Here is a 22,881-nt window from a genome sequence, read left to right on the forward strand (position 1 = left end):
TCTGATAGCCAGCAGCTTCAAGAGGACAGCCAGGCTGTGGAGAATTAGAACGCTCCTTTCTTCTTCCATCGGGGACACAGGGAGCCCAGATTGATCAAATAAAGGCAGTGATCTGTGCAGAAGCATGGCTGGGCGGACAGTGAATATTTCAGTTTCTTGTTGCCGGGGAGTCTAGAAGCGTGGAGAGCGCTAATGTCACAGGTGGTCAGTGTCAGGACTGGGCCTGATGGGAAATATTTGTCCTCATAGACCTGGCCTAAGCGGCCATATGCTGTGGAGGTGTGTGTCTGTGTGTCTCGACGTTCATTCGTTTTAATTTGTCAAACACCACTTTAACAGAGGTAACAGAGGGAGCAATTCATTATTTTACTTCTTTCCATCACACACACACATACACACACTCAGTAGAGGTCTGAACAGAAGGAACTTTCTCGCTGTCTGAACTTTGTGAGCAGATGTTGTGTGTGTTTGTGTCTGCAAGCGTCGTGCACATATGTATGTGTGTGTATTAGACAAACAGCAAGATCAAGAGAGAAGGAGCATTGTTTGAGGGGGGGGGAGTCAAAGGATATGTAGGCTTAGATCCCACCACATGTTGAAAATACAACCAGCCATTTGAAAGGTCTTCCATCCACGACGGCTCCACTGCGGTTCATAATGACTCATTTTCTCACGGCAGCCAAAGGGGAGGATCAAAGTGACTGAAGAAGAGGTACAAGAAGACATGAGAAAAAAAAGTTACAGGAAATGAATATGGAGTAAAGAGTTTAAGCTCATCTGAATCCATTGTGTCTGGAGCTTAATCTCTGGAGCCACCAGAAGCTTAGATACTGTATGTGACTTTGCTCTCAATTATATGATTTATTTAGTTTTGGGATTACAAAAACATCCCAGACATGTAGGATTTTAAGACATATGACTGCACCAAGCACAGCCATGTGACAAGATTTTTTCTACTTACTTATATATTGTGTTTTACAACCCTGTATTTCTGTCTTTGTTAAGGCTTTCATTTAGTTTTATTGCATAAACTGACTTATATCCTGAGTGCAGTTTTGGAGTTTCATCCCGGGTGTGATCATATTCATTATTGATGTACATGAGATACTTGATTATTCATATCCTTGTGTATGTGATATTTAAAACCAGGTGTATTGTTGTGTGTGCCGCTCTGTCTTTGATTCTTCAGCATCCAGCTGATATGTCATTTACATACAAACTGAGTTAACTCAACAGTTGACAATGAACTCAGTTTAGCCTCTGGCAGCTAATCATTAGTAATGAAAGACTGTATGCTCTGCATTACTGCTGTTAGACTCACTTTTATTTTGGCATTTAGACCATTATGGCATTGCCTAGAATCATTTTGTTGTGCTGAGGAAATGTTTACATATCCAGGATCCTTGTCTTCAGCTGGTATGATGATGAGAAACTTGAATCCAAGTCAAATCCAAAACCAAAGGTTTCTCCACGAATGCAGCACATTTAGTAAACAAATTTCACATAAAAGCCCAGGAAAGTTAGTTTCTTGGTCTGCACTATGGTGTCAGTTGTGGTCTAATAACTAGTTAAATTATTGTAATATTTCTTCATTAGCTACCCAAATAGCCTTCAGCAATCTACTTGATGAACAGGCTAAAGTTACAAGTCTGACTTGCTTGGCAAAAAATGTCCACGTTTGTCTTCATTTACTATGCAGTTCCTACCAGTGCAGAATTTAATGCCATGCATTAGCTCAACAAATTTCTAGAAACTTATTAGATTCTAGACGGAGTTTGTTCTGGTTTTTCTTTTGGGAACCATGCTGATATCCTCTGTTGAGTATTACAGTAACCCAGGTCTTTTAATTGACAGCTCCAATAAGGTTTGTCATGAGTAATTGTCATTGTTACAGTTAGTTGACTTTTAAAATGGTGCAATAGAAAATATCTGCTGCACATGAGCATCTACATCTACCTGAACAAGACGTCGTGTCAGAGTTAATTGCCTCTCTGTCACTAATAGTAGTGGATATTGGCTGAAAGACAGACCACTGTGATGTGATCGAAAAAACAATTCAACATTTAACATTTCTATATGTATTAATTTTACAGAAGAATATGAATAAAGGAATTCTTTTTTTGCCGCCTGCCTGAACTTAATATTTTCAAGTTTACCTCTACTCCCCTTCCTTGCCTGGTCTCCTCTTTTCCCTCTCCCCTCTCTCCATCCTGTTCCATAATTGAATTGCTCCTTTGGTCCTCTAATGTGGCGACAAATAACAGAATGAAAATTCTCCACTGTAAACTCTTCCATTTCCACTTCAGTATTTTATTTCCCCTACATTTTAATGGACATTTGTGTGTTGTTCTCTCTCTTGTTTGCTTCTCATTCTCACCCTCCCTCTCACTTCGTCCTTCTCTCTTGTCAGGTAGTATTAGCGGTTGTTGATCCCAGTTCAAAGGGAAAATGGTAATCCTGGTATTCTTCTGCTCTCGACCTTCAGTTCACCTCAGGTCTTGAAAGGGAAATTCTGAACAGATTTTATACATTTTAAGGTTGTTGCAGAAATGTGGAAATTTATTTGGCTTGTTGTTGTTGTTTCAATGTTGGGGAATTTTTGGGTTGTTAGGCCACATGTTGTTGGAAAAATAATTTTTAACCAGTGGGACTAAGTTGCCTAATAGGCCTATGGGTGCAGCAAAGTCTGAAGCTAATACACTTCACTAAGAGACACTTTTGTCAAGGAACTGACCACTTACAGCAAATGGTTATAAAGTTAGGTTTGACGTGGTGTTGATCGATGTGATTTTGAATTCTTGTTGTCCTGTTGTTGTCGTTGTTTTTGTATAGGTGTCATGAAGACTAACGACCACTTTGTGGAAGCTAATGGGGATCCAAATAAAGAACAAAGCAATATTAGGATTCTGCTGATCAGCTGAAAACTGATCCCCACTAAAGAATGATGTGCATGAACATTAAGACTTAAGCTGTTTTGTGTGTTCAGTGTGAGACACATTCTCACCTACTGGAACTAGTTTGATTTAGGTGAAGGGTGACGCCTGGGTAGGATTAGAAAGAGAGGGCAGGATAGAAATGTGATCGACATGCCCACTTGCTCGCTGTGAATTCAGTGATTACATGTGCATTTAATGTCCGTTCCAACTGATTCAGTCATGTGCGTTCTCTCATACAGTTCCTCTGGATGTCTAGATAAATTAGTGCTTGCAGTGGATATGTGAAAACAGCTTTAGTCAGATCAACACAGGGTGATCTGGTTGCCTAACAGTTAAGCCGGATACTATCTAACTGCAACATCCACTGTTTTTGTCCCCACATTTCCTGTTCCTCTGACTCCAAATTAACCCCCCAAAATCAAACAAACATAAATACCGTAAGCATAGTATTGGCACATGACTATGATTTGACCTTACTAGTCAGCTGGTAGTCAGTGAATGTGAAGCGTGAACAAAACAGTTGATGCTAATCAGCTAATGCAAACACAATTTAAATGTTCTGCCAAAACTAACACTACGCTCCATTAGTTTTAAATCACAGATGAGTTAGGTCAGGACGACGCGCTGTGTGGAAAAAAAACCCAGCCCCTGATTCATCTGAATGAGGCTACTCAGTGGACATGTCAGGGCAGAGGACCCTAGTGAAATAATACTGTTGTTCAGCTAAAAAGTTGAACTTGGCTCAGCTTGAGCACAGTATGACATCATGATGATGCGTCAACAAATCAACTACGTGCATTACAGGTAGATTACTTTGTAACATGAATTTCTACAGTTTACCTTTACCTTAATTAAAGATGAATGATGATAACTTTCCAGAGTTATTTTATAGGAGTGTGTTTTGTTGTATAACAAGCCTCCAAACTCATGGAACTATTTTTCAAACCAGACATCTGTGATCATATTTCATTGTCACACCAGCAGCATTTTGCCACTACCACAGACCCTCTGATCATTTTGATGCAGAGCTGTTTTCAGTCTGAAAAACTACTTATTAAATATGTTTATGACCTACCTGTTGCCTTAGGTGCACATTGTGTTTCTTTTGATACAGTTTGAATTATTTGTTTTCACCTGACTGCAAAGAGTTTCGCCAGCAGAATCATAATGTGTGTGGAGGCTGCTAACCTGTTATTAGATAAAGGAATATCCTGAAAACTTTTGTTTTATTTTAGTAAAGTGGTTAAAACATTGACATTGTCTGTGAGTGTTTGTGTGTTATCATATGGCATATTCGAGCATGCACACATAATGTATTCATAATGTGAATCATCCATCTACATTTGTTATCAACAGTGTAAATAATTGGAGAAAAGATTTTCTAACCTTACACTTTTGCTCACATTTTTTTAGACAATTCTTATCTACTTCTCTTTTTGTGTCTAATTTAGGTCCAATGTCATACATTTTCTGGTTGTTGCTAAAAATTGGCCAGAGGCGACTTGTTCTACCACCACACTATTATGCATAAATTTTGCAGTAAAGAAATCAGATGACTTGTTTAATTTTTAATGCTATCATTGTACTGCATGGTGGGTGGGGATGGGGGAGCGACACGTGTGGCAAAGGGAGACAGGGAACAAGGGGTTGCTTTAATTGCATTGCATTTTCTGGTAATATTATTCATTGTCAAGGTGGAGTGGGATAGAATTGCATTATGAAGACAGCACTTTAGGGCCTGCTGTCGGACTATGAATATTCATTACTTATTCTGCCAAAAGCAATTTGTTGTAGCTTTGTTTAAAACTGTTGATGTGTTTTCCAAGTCTGTAGGCTATAAGTAGACCCACACGTATGCCACAAGGTAAAAACATTGTGTTTTTAATAAATTGCATTTTCTCTCCTATCTTGACACAGAATTGTGTGGATATTTTAGAGTTGATAGCACCATTATTTTCAGACCTCAGCTCGCAGTCAGATATATTTGTTGTTTGCTGAGATAACAGCCTCGATGTCTGGCGGATATATCAGGTGCATTTGAGACTCCTCTCATCTGTCCTTAACTTGTGTCCTCACTTGTAACTGTGCTCCAAATTTGCTGTCTTCTTCCAGTCACATTTCCCAAACAACTAAGGTAAAAAGAAAACTTTTTTTAAAGTAGAAAGTATAAAAGACATTAACTCTGAGGCTGTACTTAATGACTCTCCCAAATGACAGAGGCTTACTCTGCCTCACACACTCATGGGAGGGAGATGAGCAGCAGAGAGGATGGAGGAGAAGGAGGAGGAGGAGGAGGAGGAGGAGGAGGGGGAGGAACAAAAAGCTCCCTAAACTGCAGGAGTGCGACAAAGAAAATTGCACTGCTGTTTTAAAATGTCACAATTAACTACCATGATTTTAATTTCCTTTAACATATTTGAATTATCCTATCTAGACTAATTATCATAGTTGTTTTTGTTCCTGTAGCAGTAAATTAATACTTTATGTACTGTAACAAGCCCTAATAGGCCGTCGTTTACATTTACTAAGACCCCTGGCCCTGGTATTAAAGTGCTATCTGTATATGGGTATCTGGATAAAACAAAACATATGCTAATGCAAGATGTTAATACATGAGGCACACATTACCACAGAAGTGTCACTGAATTTTCAGCAGCTCGCATTTTGATCTCAGACACACTCATGTACAGAAGATGTATGCAGTTCATTCTGTGTTATTCAAGATCTGTGTGTACAAGTGTGTACAAGTCTCATGACACAGTCTGAAGTTTCCCATCCGAGAAACTCTGGCATGATCAAGGTTCAGCAGTAGCATTCACAGCAGCTGCAAACCCCTTTTCCTGGCAAAATCTACCTGCCTGTAGTTTATTTTGCTATGGCACAAATGACACCATGCCATTAGCCTGTGCTGTCGGCGTGGCTCAAGGGATGAGAATCCCGTTGGTCAGTGCGCCACTTTGGTCGAGACTGAAAAATCTCAGCAATTATTAAATGTATTGTACACAAATCACAAGGTCTTTAGGGGATGAACCCAATTTGACCCTGACTGACCTTTCTTTTAGTGCCACCAGTATATATGGCTAAGACTGAAATGTTTTGTGAATCTCACTTTTCCTTTAGCATTGAGTTAGATACTTTTATTTTTCAGTGAAATTTCTGAACAAATATTGGATGGATTGCCATAACTTGTTCTACTGCTACAGTGTCCATGTTGCCCAGAGGATTAAGCCAAAGACTTCCTCTGACTTTTCCTCTTTGGCCCATCATCGCTGATGTTTGATGGAAACATCTTGACAACTTTTGGATAGATGAGCTGTAATAACTTTGGTAATCGGGTCAAAATTTTGATTTGTCCAGTACTATGGTTTATGACTACATATCTGAAAAAGTATTGACATTCCCATCATCCTCAGCTGCCTTTTACCTCTATTTTTAAATGTTAGCATGCTAACATGGTAAACTAAGATGGTGAACATGGGAAACATTATACCTTCTAAACATTGGCACATTTGCATTATCTTTGTGAGCATGTTAGTTTGCTAAAGTTAGCATTTAGCTCAAGACACTGCTCCCCCTAAGACCAGCCACGCAAAGCTGCTAACATGTCTTTAGTAAGTCTTGTTGTGAGAAAGTGTTGACACGGATGAGTACAAATGTCTATTAATAAGCATGAGCTGCGATCTCACTTTAATACCAGGTGGAAAATTCCTTCATATGCACAGTTCATTTTCTCTTTTACTCTCTTATGTGTTTGTATGTTCCCATGTGTGTGTAAGCCTCTGGGATCTGCCTTTAGTGATTCTCTGCTCATCTATTTCTGTCTGCCATAGAGCAGCTGCTTCTGTCTGAACTGATCACTCAAAGACAGGTAGAAAAGAGGGGGAGAGGGAAAAGTGTGTGTCATTGTCTGTGTTTCTATGTGCTAACTTGTGCTGATGATGATTCATTTTATGGATGTGTATCTTCGAAAGGTGCAGTGTCTTTTGTCTATATCTGATTTGCCCTTTTTCCTCTCTTTCTCCGCCTCTCTTCATCTTGTCTTTCTCCCTACTGGTGTCTCCCTGCCTCTATCCTATATCATCTCAGGAATCATTATTCCCCCATTACAGTCTGAACCAACACACTCCCACCTGCCAGCTTGTGTGTGTGCGTGTGCGAGCGTGTCCTCTGTCCAAAGTCGTTAAATATTCTAAAGACAGAGACCTCTTTTAATTATCCACTAATCACACTTTTAATTACCTGCCACGCACGCATCCATCACTGACCAGACTGTACACACATGCACACAGACCCCGCGCGCGAGCACACACACATTTGTCATTAGAACGAGTTCTTAACCTATCGACAAAACAAAGAGCAGGAAAGCAAATGAATGAGAGAGAGAGACAGTGAGAGACAACACAGAGCAGCAAGGAGTGACCGATGAAGGCTTGGTTCTGACACTCTGTTAGTGGCTGACAGGTGATTACCACAGAAGAAATGATGAATAAATTAAGAAAATAGGTTGTGTGTGTGTATATATATATATATATATATACACACACACACACACACACACACACACGCAACCCATTTAATTGATAATTGTGTTTACACACACATATATATGTGTGTGTGTGTATGTATGTAAACACAATTATCTCAGGAGATTTTTTGTGTACATTTTTGTTTGCCATCCTCCACACTGTAGATCAACATCTTTGGATTTCCTAAGCTAAATATCCCCAGGACAGCCAGACAGAAACAAACTGATTGACTAGTTAATATCAGAGCGAGATGACATCCTCAAGATCTGAGAGCTGGATCAATAACCAGAAGGTCACCAGTTTCTTTTCTCTCAGACACAAATAAATGTTTAAGTTTTACCACGACCTGCTCTCGGGAAATTACACTCTTGCTCTCTGTGCTGTAACCTCTCTGCTCATGGATTCACGTGGGAGTTTTGTGTTTATGACTTGGGGGCTTATGTCAAGAAATAAATGCATTCACTGTATTTAAGATGGTGACCTGCTGTCCCCTGTTTTTGCTTCAAACACCAAAATTCTCTTTTCTCTCCTCCTCTTTCTTAGTTCTCACTGTAAGGCCATGCTATAGGAATCCTATTCATCATTATCACCTTGGCTCACAAGATAATTACAGTGTACTGTGACCAAGACACATTCACTCACACATGCACTCAAACATGTGCATGTACTGTAACACAAACAGGCTCACGCACGTTGGTTCACATTCACGTGGGCCTCTAATTTTGTACTGCTGCAAAACCAGCATTCACACTGACATTTATGTCAGCTGTCCATTTTGCACTTGCGCCTCTTGGGCAATTTTCTGGCTCCAAACAAACCTGCTTTCGCCAAAGTGGGTGGAGTTGCAGCTGAAGTGGTGTTTACACTGAGCAGGTGGCACACTGCAATTTTGGTACCTTTTTAGCATGAAATTGACCCTGCATTTTTGCCTGCTATTACAAAATGCAAGCGCAAAGAAGAATTTTTGTCACTCAAGTTGTCACACAACCTTCTCAAGAACTCTTTCATATTTGGTATTTTGCATTTTGTGCACACACATACACACACACACGTACATGCTGACCTATACTGGCTAAAGTGTACCCGTCCTTTTATCCAGAGTCATTTCAATTTATGCATGTGCCCTGAGTTTGTTGTCCCCTGAGTTTGAACAAAACAATGTCTTGTCACCCTGTGCGGCTTTTGTGGAGGGAACAGGTCAGTGTGAGTGATGCATTCACTGACAACGTAGCTGCAGGCTTTCTGCACATTAGAAGATCTATGAAAGCAAGTGTGTGTGTGGTTATGTTTGTTACAGAATAATGTAGATTAAAATGTTTTTGCCTGTAGGCAGAATCTTTTTTTCTTTTTTTTTTTGCATTGTATTGATTTTCCATCACCATGGTGACAAGTGCATCAGTTAAAAACCCTTGTTTTACAGGAGATGCTGTAACTGTGTGGTTGTGTCAGCATTGGTAATAAAGCAGAGACGTTGTGCTTGTTTACTCCATACTATTGCTACTGACCTTTAAAGCCACAGGAAGCAATTTGTCTACATTTAAACAGAAATATGTGACTGTTTTTTTTAATAAATAATCAGTGTGATTCAGTGTGTACAGATTTACACACATGCACGATATCTATTCATCACATATGGTGTCTTAAATAGCTCTACACAACAATGATAGTAGTTGAGACTTAGTCAGGTACAATGAATTTACAGAAACATATGTATCAGTGTACTGAGAACAATTGTATACAATGAAATTTAAAATAGTGAGGTACAGCAGCCATCATACCTTTGCTGTACTGTTTATATTTAGGTAGCTATCCATTTAATATGTCTGGTTGTATTAAACCAGTGCAGGAAGTTTTACAAATTGGTGACCAGACTCTTTTCTTCATAAACTAATGAAGCATTTTGTCTAAAAAATGTCAGAAAATAGCAGTTCTTTCAAATGTCTTCTTGTGTCAAAAATATCATATTCACTTGGCTATTTTAAGACAAGGGAAAACAGCAAATCTTGACATTTGAGAAGGTGTAACCAGGAAATATTAATGTTATTTTTTGCTCAACTAATCTTAAGCTATTAATTGATTATCAACATAGAGATTGTGCAGTGCTATATCATGATATATGAAGCAAAGCCAATAAGCTAAACTCACATGACTCACTCTTCTGATTAAACCATATATCCACCCATGTATCCATGTAACCACCCATTAAAATACTCCTTCACTTCTGTCAGCAGATACATGTAAAGGCAACATACAAATCACTGGCTTTTTATTTCAGGTTCAAACAGTCATATGAACCAGAATTAGAAAATGAGAGGCTTATTTTCATGTGTGTGAGATTACAGGCTCCCTGTTCATCTGGTCTCTTTAGTTGAGCACCTGGGAGAGATGGTGTTTGAGAGTAAGGTGTGTTTTTCCATCTGAGAGAAAGACAGAGAGAGAATGAGGGAGTGCGAGACGCAAAGACAGCGAGAGTCACCTGCCAGTTGTGTGGTTAATTGGAAGCAGACATAATTAGTGCTAATTAGGATAATAGCCATTCGTCTAGAGATCCATCCACCTAATGGGACTACAACAGTCACTCTGCTGCACACACACACACACACACACACACACACACACACACACACAGTCTCACAAAGGGACTTGTTACCATTCATCCAGCCTCCTTGTTAGAGGAATGTGGTCTTGTACAGTGGCTTTAATGTGCAACCTGTTATGGCAGATATTTGCACCATGAAGAAGCAAATGTTTTTCTGTGTGCATTTATGTGAATAACTGCCTGTATGTGTGCATGGCTGACAAAGAGACACAGGGACGCAAAGCAGTGGTGGAAAGGAAGTGAGTCATGGAGCTCCTGTAGCTGAACAAGCAGCGAGTAGAGAGAAAAGTCTCCCTCCTCTGTTTACTCAGCATCTAACCCCATCCCTCTCTCCTCTCCTCTCTTCCTGCCTGCATCTCACCCTTTGCCCCGTTTTGCTTTCCTTTCCTGTTTCGTTGCCTTTCCACTTCTCGGCCTGTCCCTCAGGCCATGCCAGGGGACATTAAACAAACGAAGTCTGTCCGGCAGCCCTCTCTTACTCTCTCTCTCTCTCTCTCTCTCTCTCTCTCTCTCTCTCTCTCTCTCTCTCTCATAAACGCACATACACCAATTACTTTCAGACTGCGGGCCCTGGGCTCTGTGGGCACAAGGATACTCCACTCTGTGTGTGTGTGTGTGTGTGTGTGTGTGTTTGTGTTTTTATGGAGGACTTATTGGCAGTGGCAACTGGCCAAGCTGGTGAGCGACCACAGAAAAGTCTCCCTTTCTGTGCCTGTTTGACCGTTTGAAGGAACTGTAAAGGTGATTGAGGAAGCAAGCCTGTGATTTAGGCACTGCGTTAATTACAAGTCACAGAGCTGTAGAGTGTGTAGGGCAGAAGGTAGGGAAACGTTTTCTGAGTCAGTGAAGGGGCTGTTAAAATCTCTCACAAACACATTAGTGTTCATTACTGTTGTAACCTCTACCATCTCTCTTTTTTTCCCCTCCCCCCTCGTTCTTCCTCTCTATATTGGTCTCATGTGCAGTCACATATGCAGGCTGTATTTCTCTGAGAGGAAAAATCATCAAGATTTATCAAGCATAACTTAGACATTAACAGAGAATAACTTTAGATTGGGTTTTGAGTTATTAATAAAGTGTGGACAGAAATGCGAATGCGGTTTAGACAGTGAGAGGAGCTGGGTTGTACACAAAATGGCCGGAAACGTTTGGTCCTCGTGTAGATTTAGCCTGAGACTGCAAGGTTTCCACCAAGAAATCCGTTAATGGAGGGGGTCTGTGTTTTTTTTTTTTTCTGATCAGATTCAGAGACATTCATCTTTCTTACTGTTAACTTTGAATGTGGGCAGTAGTCACCTCACCCAAGCAATGACAACCACTTAACGGGGATGCTCATTGATCCGAAACGGCCAGCAGTGCAGCAGTTTTTCCCTTACACCCCCACCTGACTGGTACCCACTGAGTCATTCGTAACAAATTTTCCCATTCGTCCAACTTCTGAAGGTTTTAGGTTTTCCTGAATTAATTGATAAATTACCACAAAGTGAACATACAATGTGTTGCTTGCTTAACTGAATCAGACAGACCCTGATGCATCTCATTGCATGATCAGTTTAGCTTCTAGATGATGGTCTGAACAGTCAGTTCCCTCCTTAACTGAACCAGTATAGTAACTTCTTTTGACATTAGCAGAGATACTGTTTATGTCAGGCAAGGCAGGGCAACTTTAATATGATAGACTGAGAAAAACCCTGGACTGTTTTTATAAGAACTTTTACAGCATACAGTGAGACAACAGTGTGGCTCCAACTTTATAACAAAAGTTTGGAGGAGGCTCTTTCCTTTCTCAACATGACTGTGCCCCCATGCACAAAGCCAGGTCCATAAAGACAGTTTTTTCCCCTGGCCTGCTCTGAGTCCTGACTTGCCACCCCATCCAGAACCTGTGGGATGAACTGGAACATTGACTGAGAGCCAGGACTTATTAGCATCACTGACCAGCCTCTTTTGCTTTTGTCGCTGAATCAAAGAAAATCCCTGCAGTAAGGTTCCAATGTCTTATAGAAAAGCCTCCCAGAATAGAGGCTTTTGTAGCAGTTATTATTAATGAGTATGATTTTGGAACGAGAGGTTCAATAATCTAGGGCTGTAACTAATGATTATTTTCATTATCTAGTGATTTACCTTTTTTTCAGGTAATTGATTAGTTTTCTTGACTTTAAAATATCAGGAAGTAGTTTTTTTAAGCCTTTAAATGTCTCATTTTGTCCCAAAAAACAGTACAAAACTCACATAATATTGTCCACGTAAGTGATTGTGTGTTCTATCAGAGGTTGCGTGCATGTAGATCTGATTGTGTGGTTCTGGATGTCCCCGACGGGTGCCTTTAATAAATGTGAACATTTCCCTGTTATCATTTTAATGTTGTCTGAAATGTTTTGTCTAATCTAAATTGAGATAGACACAATCCAGGCCTTCTAAATAGTTGATGCACATTTTTAATGCATCAGTAGCCTGCCTCCATTATTCTTTCTCATTTGGTTCAGCTCCAACAGGCTTATTATAGGGATGTTGTTGTTGTTGTGGATCTTTTGTTCTCTGCCTTTTGGTGATTACAAGATAAAAGGGTAGGACATTTTATGTTTTAAGTGTTTTAGGGATTTATTTAGAACAAGTTTGGAACAGTGTTATAGCTCACGTACTGGCTACTCCAGCAGGAATGCCAGTGACAGTCCAGCTCTGGGGCACTGCTACACCACCCTGCCTCTTAACAACTACGACAATACTAAATGCAGAATTATTTAATTTAATTCAGTCCCAGTTTTTAACTTGTTTTAACAGATGGACAGTTATCTTTTCTGTCCCAAGTAGCTGGTCATATTTGAAACTCTAAGCCAGTTTTATTACAGTTTTACAAAAATTATTTGTATAAACTGGCTTTGACAGCATCAAAAGACATTAATGACTTAGTTCTGGTCCATTATTGAAGGATAACTCTGGTATTTTTGAACCTCGGCCTTATTTTTTTAGAGTGTAAATGATATTGTGCACTCAGCAACCACAAACAGCTGCTGCAATATTTGCGTCAAAGTACATCCAGTAAAGTGCTTGTTTTTACCACTGACAGGCCATTATTATAAGTACCTGACAACATTATGGGTTACATTCCTACAGAGATAGACCTTTTTATTTAACCAGAAACATAGCTATATATCACTACCAGACTTCATTGACAAAAACAGTAATTTTACCTTGCAGGGAGCTACTGGAATGCTGCTGCATTCATTTGTTTTATTGTGTAACTTTCAGTGGTGGAAAAAGTATACAGATCCTTTATGCAAGTAAAAGTACCACACAATAACACAAGCTATCCAACCTATTGAATGTAAGGCATGTTTCATTTTCAGAGAGAGTTTTTGAGAACACCAGACTTAAATCATTGTTTTAAATTTATTAGTGGCAGTTGCTACCCTTTTGCTTAGACTAGAGTCACACATTGATCACAGTTAAGCTGTGAATTGAAAGCATCCTTGACTTAAATTTGCTATGGTAGAAACAGACCTCCTTGCTTTCTTTAGACTTCATAAAAGAATACTTGGGTTTCTGTCACACAGGACAAACTTCACCAACAAGCAGAAACCAAGTGTCAGATTTCAGAAGTTCCAGTGTTTTAATTTGGCTTGTTTGGCTTTTTTCCAGCAGTCAGAAACTCAAACAAATGTTTTTTTAAAGATAATTTTTTGAGGCACCACATTTTGACTGAGCAAGAGGATTAAAGAATATTCAGCAAATATACTGTAAAACAAATCTTCAACCCCAGGCTGTGTTAACAATAGCTTCATTTAAACTATGCATGGAAAATCACTAAAGCAGTCACTGTCAAGCTACTGGCAGCAGAATGTCAAGAGCTACTGGCAGTGGTCCACTTCTCAGTCTTAACTCAGTTAGACTGTTTAATCCCATTACAAAAACAGATCTGTCATATTTTCCAAAAACTACATGTAATTGTTGTTGGAAAAGTTAAGTTCTCTTCATTGTTTTTTCCTTTTCTCTGTTCACTACTGGCATCATTCCTCTTTTTTCCTCCGTACTCTTACATTACAGGAATTTACAACACCTCATATCCTCTAAGACTCACTGCTTCTCCTTGTGCCCAATTTATCCCAAAGCATCACAACATGATGTTTTTCTGTCAGTGACTGCCATCAGCCGTGAGTGAGTGTGCCCTTTGAAAAAAAAAAAAAAGAATAAAAAATACTACCAGCACACTGAGTTTCAAACGAGTGAAGCAACTGAACTGAACCAAGAAATGCAACTCTTGATGGATGACTTATACATTTATCTTCGTGAAGTCCAGTGAAGTTCCAAGAGGAAGTTTGCATTGTTTGTTTCTGAATTCAGTGGCTGAAAAACAATGCACATTAAGGATCTGTAAATCAGTAAATTTAAAAGAACAATCCAAAAATCCCCCCAAAAGACTTTTACTGGTAAAAATAAATTGTTATGTTCATGTTTATAGCGACTGACTTCACTATGTGTTCTTTATGTCAGCCTTTGTTTGCAGTTGTGCAAAACACAAGCCAAAAGAAAAAAAAGGCTATTATAGCATACAGTATATTGATGAGTATTGTGCAGAAGCTTCTCCGTCCTCTCCGCATTCAAAACAATGCACTCTCTGCAGCTGAGTTTTATAGTTACCAATTACTTTTGGGATAGAGAACACTACGCCACAATTCAAGCTGACAGGCAATTTTGAGAGCAGGAATGCTTAAAAAATTTGAATACCTCAGCCCTGTGTAAAGTTTGTGATAAATAAATCCTCACTTTAAGCAGGATTTTTTCAGGCCAACACAAACACACACACACACACACACACATATACAAAGTGGCCTTGAGCAGGTATGAACCTGCACACGTTAACTATTAGTCAGTCCAACAGATGATGCATTCATGTGTCCACTGACTTTAAACACCAAGGCAAACATGGTGGTTTAAACGGCTGTAAGGAACAGTGAATGCTCCCAACTGTGCGAGTGCCTGTGCGAGAAGGTGCGCGTGCGTATGTATATGCTGTATGTGTGGGTGGCTGGCTGGCATTCGCTTTGGAGATGAAGCTGCCAAAAATCCTGCTGTCGCTGTCTGGACTCGGTTTACAGTGGAGTATCCCTCCTTCTGCCCTGCTGCCACACTCCTCCACCCCGAGCCTCTGCGTGTCAGACGCTCTGTGTGGTTTAAGGAGGTGGCACGCTGCCTATCAGAGATAGAGAGGGAGGGCAGACGAGGCCGAGGTGGGCTCTGTTGGCAGTAAAGTCAATCCCCAGACCTGACACACACTCTCACACACGCTTAGACACACTTAGATATTAAAAAAAAAAAAAAAAAAAAACACACACACACACACACACACACACACACACACACAACTCATTCACGCACTGACTCGCTCACTCATCTTCTGGCCTGCGACATGTGTGTGCTAATTAGCTCTTGGCACAACTTGCATGTGTGTGTGTTTGTGTGAGTGAGTGTGTTCAGTAGTCAGTCTTGCAGTGCGGACACCCGTGAGTGTTTATTAAATGAGTCTTGGGGCCCAGACACTTAATGAAAGACCAATCTGGCTTGGTGCTTTGGTTCAAAGAAGTCAGGGGGGAGGAGATGGGAGGTAAGACAGGACGGTTGTATGGAGCAGTGGGGGGTGGGGTGTGGGGAAGGATGGTGAGACGGCGAGACAGCTAGAGAGAGAACTGCAAAGAAAATTGGAAGAAACCAAGACAGAAATGTGCAGATTGTAATCTGAGTGAGAATGGAAAATGGGATTTGAGAGAAAGAGTCAGAGAGGCTGTTTTTTATTATTCAAGTGGGGATGAGGGATACAGGGAGGAATGCAGACGGAGAGGGGAATAGGATGTAGTTGATTACTGTATTTTAATTTCCCTCTTCTGCCTGAGGATAAACTGTCCCACATATACGCACATGCACACACACACATACAGACACATAAGCATGCAGAGTCATGCACAGTTTTACAATTGAGTTTGTCTTTAATTAAAAGCCCGAACAGTTTTGTCTGGTTTAATTAAATGTAGAACTAAAAGAGAGCAGAAAGTTGCATGTTGAATTTATGTCATATTAAATCTCAACTACATTGCTATTCAGTCAGAATGAAAAGACACACTTTAAGCTGTTCATGTGCACGCCTATTTATATGCCTGTGTGTGCGTGTGTCTGACTATATTGTAGCTCTTTGGATGAGATTTTGTAACCACCCTCCAGCTACTCAGAACGAACAGGGACATTTTATTATTTTTTGAAGGGAATTCCAAATGAATTGAGGTCCTCTAATCTCTGTTGCCTGACGTCTTATTGGCATATTTCATTCCTCTCCCTCCGTGTTGCTTTTTAGATATGGAAGTTCCATGTGGAGATTTAATGGGAAATCAAGCCTGAGACCTCCCAATTTGGCACAAATGAAAGTGTGAAGCGAATCGCTGTAACCATCAGCCTGTGTCATCACAAGTAATTTCACATGTAAATAGTACATATAAATGGGATATGTAAATGAGGGAAAGATACTACATGAACAAATACTTTTAACTCAACAAATGTTCAGATGTTAATATGCTATCTTAATAGGTCGTACTGCATTCTCACTCCCGCCCACTGCGTTCCTTCGGCTTTGAATGTTAATAACTTAGTGGATTTAGATTCCCTCGAACCTCCCAGGCTCATCCACTCCCTCAGATGCTATAGGCAAGTGGAGACATGCCTTTGCCTTCACTGTCTATTAATCAGCATGTGCGGGGTGAAACAGATGTGATAAAATGGGCTGGTCAGTGCAGTTAATGAGCTTAACAGCTATAAATTGCATTGTAGACCTCGGTGAAGATGCAGAATCTATTACCACTGTGGAATAAGTAAGAGAGAGAGATGAAGAGGGAGAGAGCAGGAGAAAGGATGGGTGAAAGCCTTTATTTCAGGCAGTGAGGTACGATTGGATGCACACACGCATACATGCTCACACACAGAGCAACATACACTCACACAAATAAAGTGTCAGTGTTGGGGTTGAGGCTCTGGCTGTTGTGGATGTTCTCCTGGGAAATCACCCTGAATAAAATTAGACCTGAGGAATTCTGTCTGTGTGAGAGTGTGTTTCTTCTCTCTTCTCTTCTCTTCTGTTCTCTCTGAATTCTACACCCCCCCCAATAATATTACTGTTCTATTTAAAGTTGGAGCAAGCTTATAAATATTATGCATTACACCTATTTCATCATCTTCCAACTGCGTGTGTCACATGACTATTTATGTCTTATTGTTAAAAGCAAAAAAAACAAAAGATCAATGAACTGCATTGTGGCTCAGAAATGGAGATCAGGACCGAACCATGGACTAGGAGACACCCCAAATCTAAACTGTACATGGCGCATAAGGTGGCAGCCATTTATTTATCATCTCGTAAGCCAACTGTAGCTAGTAGTTGAGATACCATGATAAACTTGAATTTCATCTTCTCCAGCTGAGTGGCGTTGGCAGACAGTGCAATACCTTTTCCATTGCTACAAGCCACGTCTGTCTGCCCCGTCTAGTCTGTGTTGTTTACAATGCTGCTTGTACACATTGTGTTGTGTTTACTTGCCACACAGAAGCATTGATTCAAGTCAGAGTTAAGCGCCATGCTGTTTTGTGGTCAAATTTAAATGGAGTGGAAACCACGTCCATCCAGCACAAACCGCCTTGTTTTGGAGAACACCCATTGCTGTTAATTCAGCACCAGAAAACTATGTTTTCAGAAAAGTACACACATCTTACACATACACACTCACACACATACACACAGAGATGTTTTGTTCAAAATAATGTCTTCCCAAATCTATGTGCACTTCTTTTCCAAATAAAAATGTGGTTTAAACACGCAGTCTTCACAATCAGTGCACATCTTTTCCTCTTTTATTTTTTTATTTGTGTAGCTCAAAATTACAAGTTTGGCTCCCAGGGCTTTACAGTCTGAACACAGCAAACAGGCTCTGTGTAATTGTGTTGCGTGGGCACAGAAACAGGCTGAGTCTATAAGAATAAAAGACAGTCATCTCACTTTAATATGTTTTATTCTCCCTTTGGTCATATTGATTTTATTTCAGTCCCGGCTCTCAGGTCAGAGTATTGGGGAGGGGGGCTTACATCCACTGACACACTGAAAACACAAGTAGCATCACTAAAAACATCAACCTGCACTTCCTGCCTGGCGGCGTCTGTTCCCAGATAGACAAGTTCAAATGCATTAAAATCTGACCGTTACAGATATTTTTCTACCCTCCTCAACTCCCTCCTGTGACCCCCTCCCACACCCCACCCCCCTCCCAATATCCACACTGTCTCCCTTCCAAAATCAACTCTTCCCATTATGCTCCCCCTGAAAAGCAACAGCATTACAATGTTTGTAAGCGATTTTTTCTTATCTCTGTGTGCTCATGTGAGGACAGTCAGATCAGTGTTTTCGGTCAAGTGTGCTGTGCATAGTGTATGTTTGTGCTGTATTGATTGCTGCGGGTACGTGGGGAAATGAGGATGGATCAGTGAAAAGAAGGAGGAACAGAAGATAATACACAAACAAGGAGAATGGCCAGAAGAATGAAAGAGATGAGAAATATCAATCTGAGACAGGAGGAGAGATTTATTTAAGCTCTCTGAATCCTCTTTCCTTTCTGATGCTTGTATTCAATGTTTCCTTCCCCCCCTTATGAATTCTAAATGATCCATGTACCAAATACTCTCCTCTTGTCTGAGTCTTAGTTTGAGCAGTGTTCTTGTCTGAGACTGAGCAACGCTGGACTGAGGCATGTTCTCCTTTCAGTTGGTTGTTACTGTGTTTTCTAATCCCTTGTTCTCCCTGTGATTTGTGCCCTGCAGAGAAATCACTTCGGACAATCAGCTGGTCGTCCTGGCAACCACCGCAACAGACGCAGGACGTTACCATGCAGAGGTGGTGAACGAGATGACAGGAGAGAATGCGACGAGTCCTGCTGTCTACCTGAGCGTCTCAGGTAAAAATAAACATCCTGCCTGATTCTAAAAGGCTTGGGACAAAACAAACAACCCTGCTAATTAGCAGCGTGTGCATTCAGAACATCAGACTTAGCTCAGTCTACAGTGAAACTATGCAGTATGTTTCACTGAGTCTATGCCACAATCAAATACAACTCATTGTGGATTAGAAGATTTCCAGACTCTTTGAGAAATCGCTGCTTGCTCATTATTTGATTTTCTCTTACCCATTTTTAGATCTTTGAGGAGCTTATTAGCAGCAGTTGCTGCGAGTTGTTCAATCATAGAGATTTTTCTAAACATGTTTGATATTTGCGACTGACAGTGGTGACCAGTGTTACCTGTCGTGTCACCCAAGGGAAACATACCTGCTTTACCTGAAGTTAGTTTTGCTTTACAAATGTCACTGCTTTTAGTAGAAATTAAAAGTAGAAATGTTTCTTATAATACACCAGTTACTCATTGTGTTGTCTAAGTGTGTTTCCTGACTGTCAAAGACTAAATCTGTGCAAGTAGTTGGAGACAATCTTCGCATGTGGTTTGTTCAATTTTTGTTCATTTGAGCAAGTCTGCAGGTCAGTCCCAAGCTTTAGTTATCACTACTCCAATACCTGTAATTCTAACAGCAGGCACAGCTCTTTAAAAATGACATTAGTAAGTAACTGCAGCCCATCTCAGTGTTGTCCCAGATATTGTCTCCTGTTTATTGATGTGTTTAGAGACACTTATTTAAATATTAAAACCATTAGTTATTGATTGCCTGTTGATTTTTGCATTTTGCAGGATGTCAAGTAAGTCTTGCAAACTTCCTTTAAATTCTGAAAGTCCTTAATTTCCACACTGAATTTGCACTGGATTTACCTACACATGGCTACTGTGCTGCATGTATTCATTGTTTTTGTTTAGTCAGTGTTAGCAAGCAGCCATTTGTTCAAATAGGCCTCACTCACATGAACTGCAAAGTTTGGTGAATTCTTGCCTTTCCCTCTGTGTCTCTGCCTCTGTCACTGGCTTAATCTGTGAATCACTTTATCGCTGTATCCCTCTCTCTATATATCGTTTCTCCTTGGAGGCCAGAGGATAGACTCTACAGTCTAACAGTCCTTCAGCTGAAGTGTTCACTATAGTTAAATGAGAGAGGGAGGGAGCGCTCTGTCTCTTGTGGCTGTATAGAGTTTTAATTAGATTCTCTTTACAGGGTTGTATCCTTTGGTATCCTTTGTCACGAATATACACACACATGCACGCACACACAGACACGCACAGTCACATAAATATACGCACAGCACCTTGTTACAGCTGTCAGTATAGAGTGCTCCCCTGGGTGTTTTTTTAGAAATGGTAAGGGTATAGTTAGGCTTCACTGATCAGTCTTTGGCCATAAACGTCAGCGCATGCTTGTGTGTGTGTTTGTCATTGAGTGTTTTCTACAATAAACATTTTCGTGGGTAAACATCCTTTGCTGTAAAACAGAATCTTTGATTGAGTTATTTGTTACTGAGACTGGAGAGAAGTAGAGGAAAAAGGAGTTAAATGCAAACAGAGAGGACAAACAAAAGAGTCAAAATGATGCAGAAGAGGGCGAGAAAAGACAGAAGAGAACAAACAATGAAACATGAAAACAGCAGGTTTTTCTTCTTAGGTTGTTTACTTGGTCAGTCACATAACAACACTGATTACAGAGATTATATCCTGGCACAACTCTTGTAAGAAAAATCTAATAGTAGGTTATGAATTTGGATTGAAATGATGGCTGTATTTGTCTTTTGGTCTTAGAAATCACAATATTCTAATGTTATACCTTACACACACAGTACACACAAGTACAGTGTGCGACTATTAATGTCAGAGATCAGCCAAGGTTTGCTAGCAGGATATTTTTTTAAAGAATCCATTTTGTGCAAATGAGATTAAATGAAAGTGAATTGAAGCGATGAGCAGGTCGCCAGGTTAACTGACACAAGAAAACATGTGAATGAACTCAGGCAAACTGTGTTTTTTGTTTGTCTGTTCCTCCTTTTTTTTCTGTGTCCTATCTCCTTCTCCTTCCATTTCCTGTCTCCTCTCTTTTCTCTTTGCCACTCTATTAAGCAGCCTGTACGGGTCTGAAGACTGAAGTTCCTAGCTGTCAGTCAAATTTTCTATTTCTAAAAATGTTGTCTTTCTTCCTTCATAAATTCACCAGAATAAATGAGATACCTATTTTCTATCCAACCCCCCCCCCTTCTTACTTTGATTCCAACGTTGTGCTCGACAGAGGAGAACAAGACAGAAAGAGGGTTGGTAGAGAAAAGACGCAGAAAAAAAGAATTAATGAAGTGAATCAGGGGTGCAGACTGAGGATGTGACCAACAACCTGTTAGTGTCAGGACTGCTAGAGAAGGAATTTCTTTGCATGTTTCCGTTTCACAAACACACACACACATAAAACCACAGACATCAACAGTTAAGATAGTCACGTTGGTTTTATTTATATAGTACCAAATTATCACAGAAGTTGTCCCAGAGCACTTTTCATATAGATTGTAGTCTTTATGTTATTCAAAGAGAGACAACATTCTTCCATAAACAAACACTTGGCGACAGTGGTGAGGAAAACTCCTTTTTAAAGCAGCAAAATGCAACTTTGCTCTGCGGCAGCCTCTGCAGCCATGAGTGGTAATTATTTCTTTTGGGCTCAGATTCCGAGTGGTTAAACGGCTTTCATGTACAGAAAACTAAGTTAGTCAGTCTCTTGACTGGAACTCTGACTGCGTTGTCCCACTCACTGAAACACAGCTGAATGGTGTACATTCCTCATGATTTCCCAGCTTCCAGAGCCAGAGGTGCTGTGGCTGTAACAAATGCACCGAAAAACTGTTGATAAATCTTAATATTTTCAAAGTTTCTCACTGGATATCACAGGTGAACTTATCTACAGTTCAGCATTACTCTTGAACTTGCTGGGCCTGATTCCAGCAGTCTAAGCTGCTGACTATCACTCAGTTAGCAGGAGATCAAACCCAGGTATTTGGGGTGTGGAGTGGGAATGACAGAGACACCATTCCCCCTTTATAAGTCACGGTAGCATCAAAATGATTCTGCAGCTGTTATTTCAATGTAAAATGGTTGCATACTGTTGCTTTAATGGGAAGAAACCTTGAGCAGAACTGGGCTCTGAATGGGCTGGCACCTGCATCACCTGGTTGTAATAATAATGATGAGTCTAATGAGTTGATGAGTACTTACTTAGTACTTAGATGAGTACTTACAGCAGCGAGTGTTGAGCAGGATCATGGAGACAGTAGGTGGTTTGCAGATACAGTCGCCTTTGTTTGTCACACTTATGCTGTGTTGCTATTGGCTGCCACAATCTTCTGGCTAATCCACAAAGCCCGTAAGAGCTGAGAGAAGTGGTACACAGTGAGCTGTATGACCTGCCTACTTGACATATCCATTATCTGCATGTCCCTGACTACTATCCTGTAAGTGTGGCCTAGACTGCTGAAAATAAAAAGCACTAACTGTCATCCGTGGTTGAGCTGGAACAGCCACAATTGATAGCAGCTCAACAGCTTGGTGAGAGGTCACACTGTAATCACTGGAAGTACAGCCTGCCTCTAAAATAAACAGCTCCTGGAGCTTTTTATCACCGCTGACAACATATGGTGTTACAGAAGACATTTTCAGTCAGCGCATCACTGCAGACTGAACATGACAGATTGGACAGAAGTTGGAATTTAAATATTCAAAGAAGAACAAGTTCTGTACAAGGCGCCCAAACATCAAGTCAACGCAGCAAATCGCAGCAACGCAGAAACTCCAGGGAGGGAGGGTCAGACTCAAGGTGCAGGTCTGG

The 22,881-nt window shown here is 40.4% G+C and overlaps 1 protein-coding gene across 2 annotated transcripts in view; it reads left to right on the plus strand.

Annotated features, from left to right (window-relative positions):
• Positions 1 to 22,881, plus strand: part of sdk1b (sidekick cell adhesion molecule 1b) — a 218,953-nt gene that overhangs the window by 89,544 nt on the left and 106,528 nt on the right. For both annotated transcript variants that reach the window (XM_018684437.2, XM_018684438.2), the window contains exon 5: positions 18,909 to 19,042. In XM_018684437.2, coding sequence (XP_018539953.1) covers positions 18,909 to 19,042 — 134 coding nt within the window. The remainder of the gene's footprint in view (positions 1 to 18,908; positions 19,043 to 22,881) is intronic.

The sequence above is a fragment of the Lates calcarifer genome, linkage group LG5 (genome assembly GCF_001640805.2).
Source record: "Lates calcarifer isolate ASB-BC8 linkage group LG5, TLL_Latcal_v3, whole genome shotgun sequence".
Taxonomy (NCBI): domain Eukaryota; kingdom Metazoa; phylum Chordata; class Actinopteri; family Centropomidae; genus Lates; species Lates calcarifer.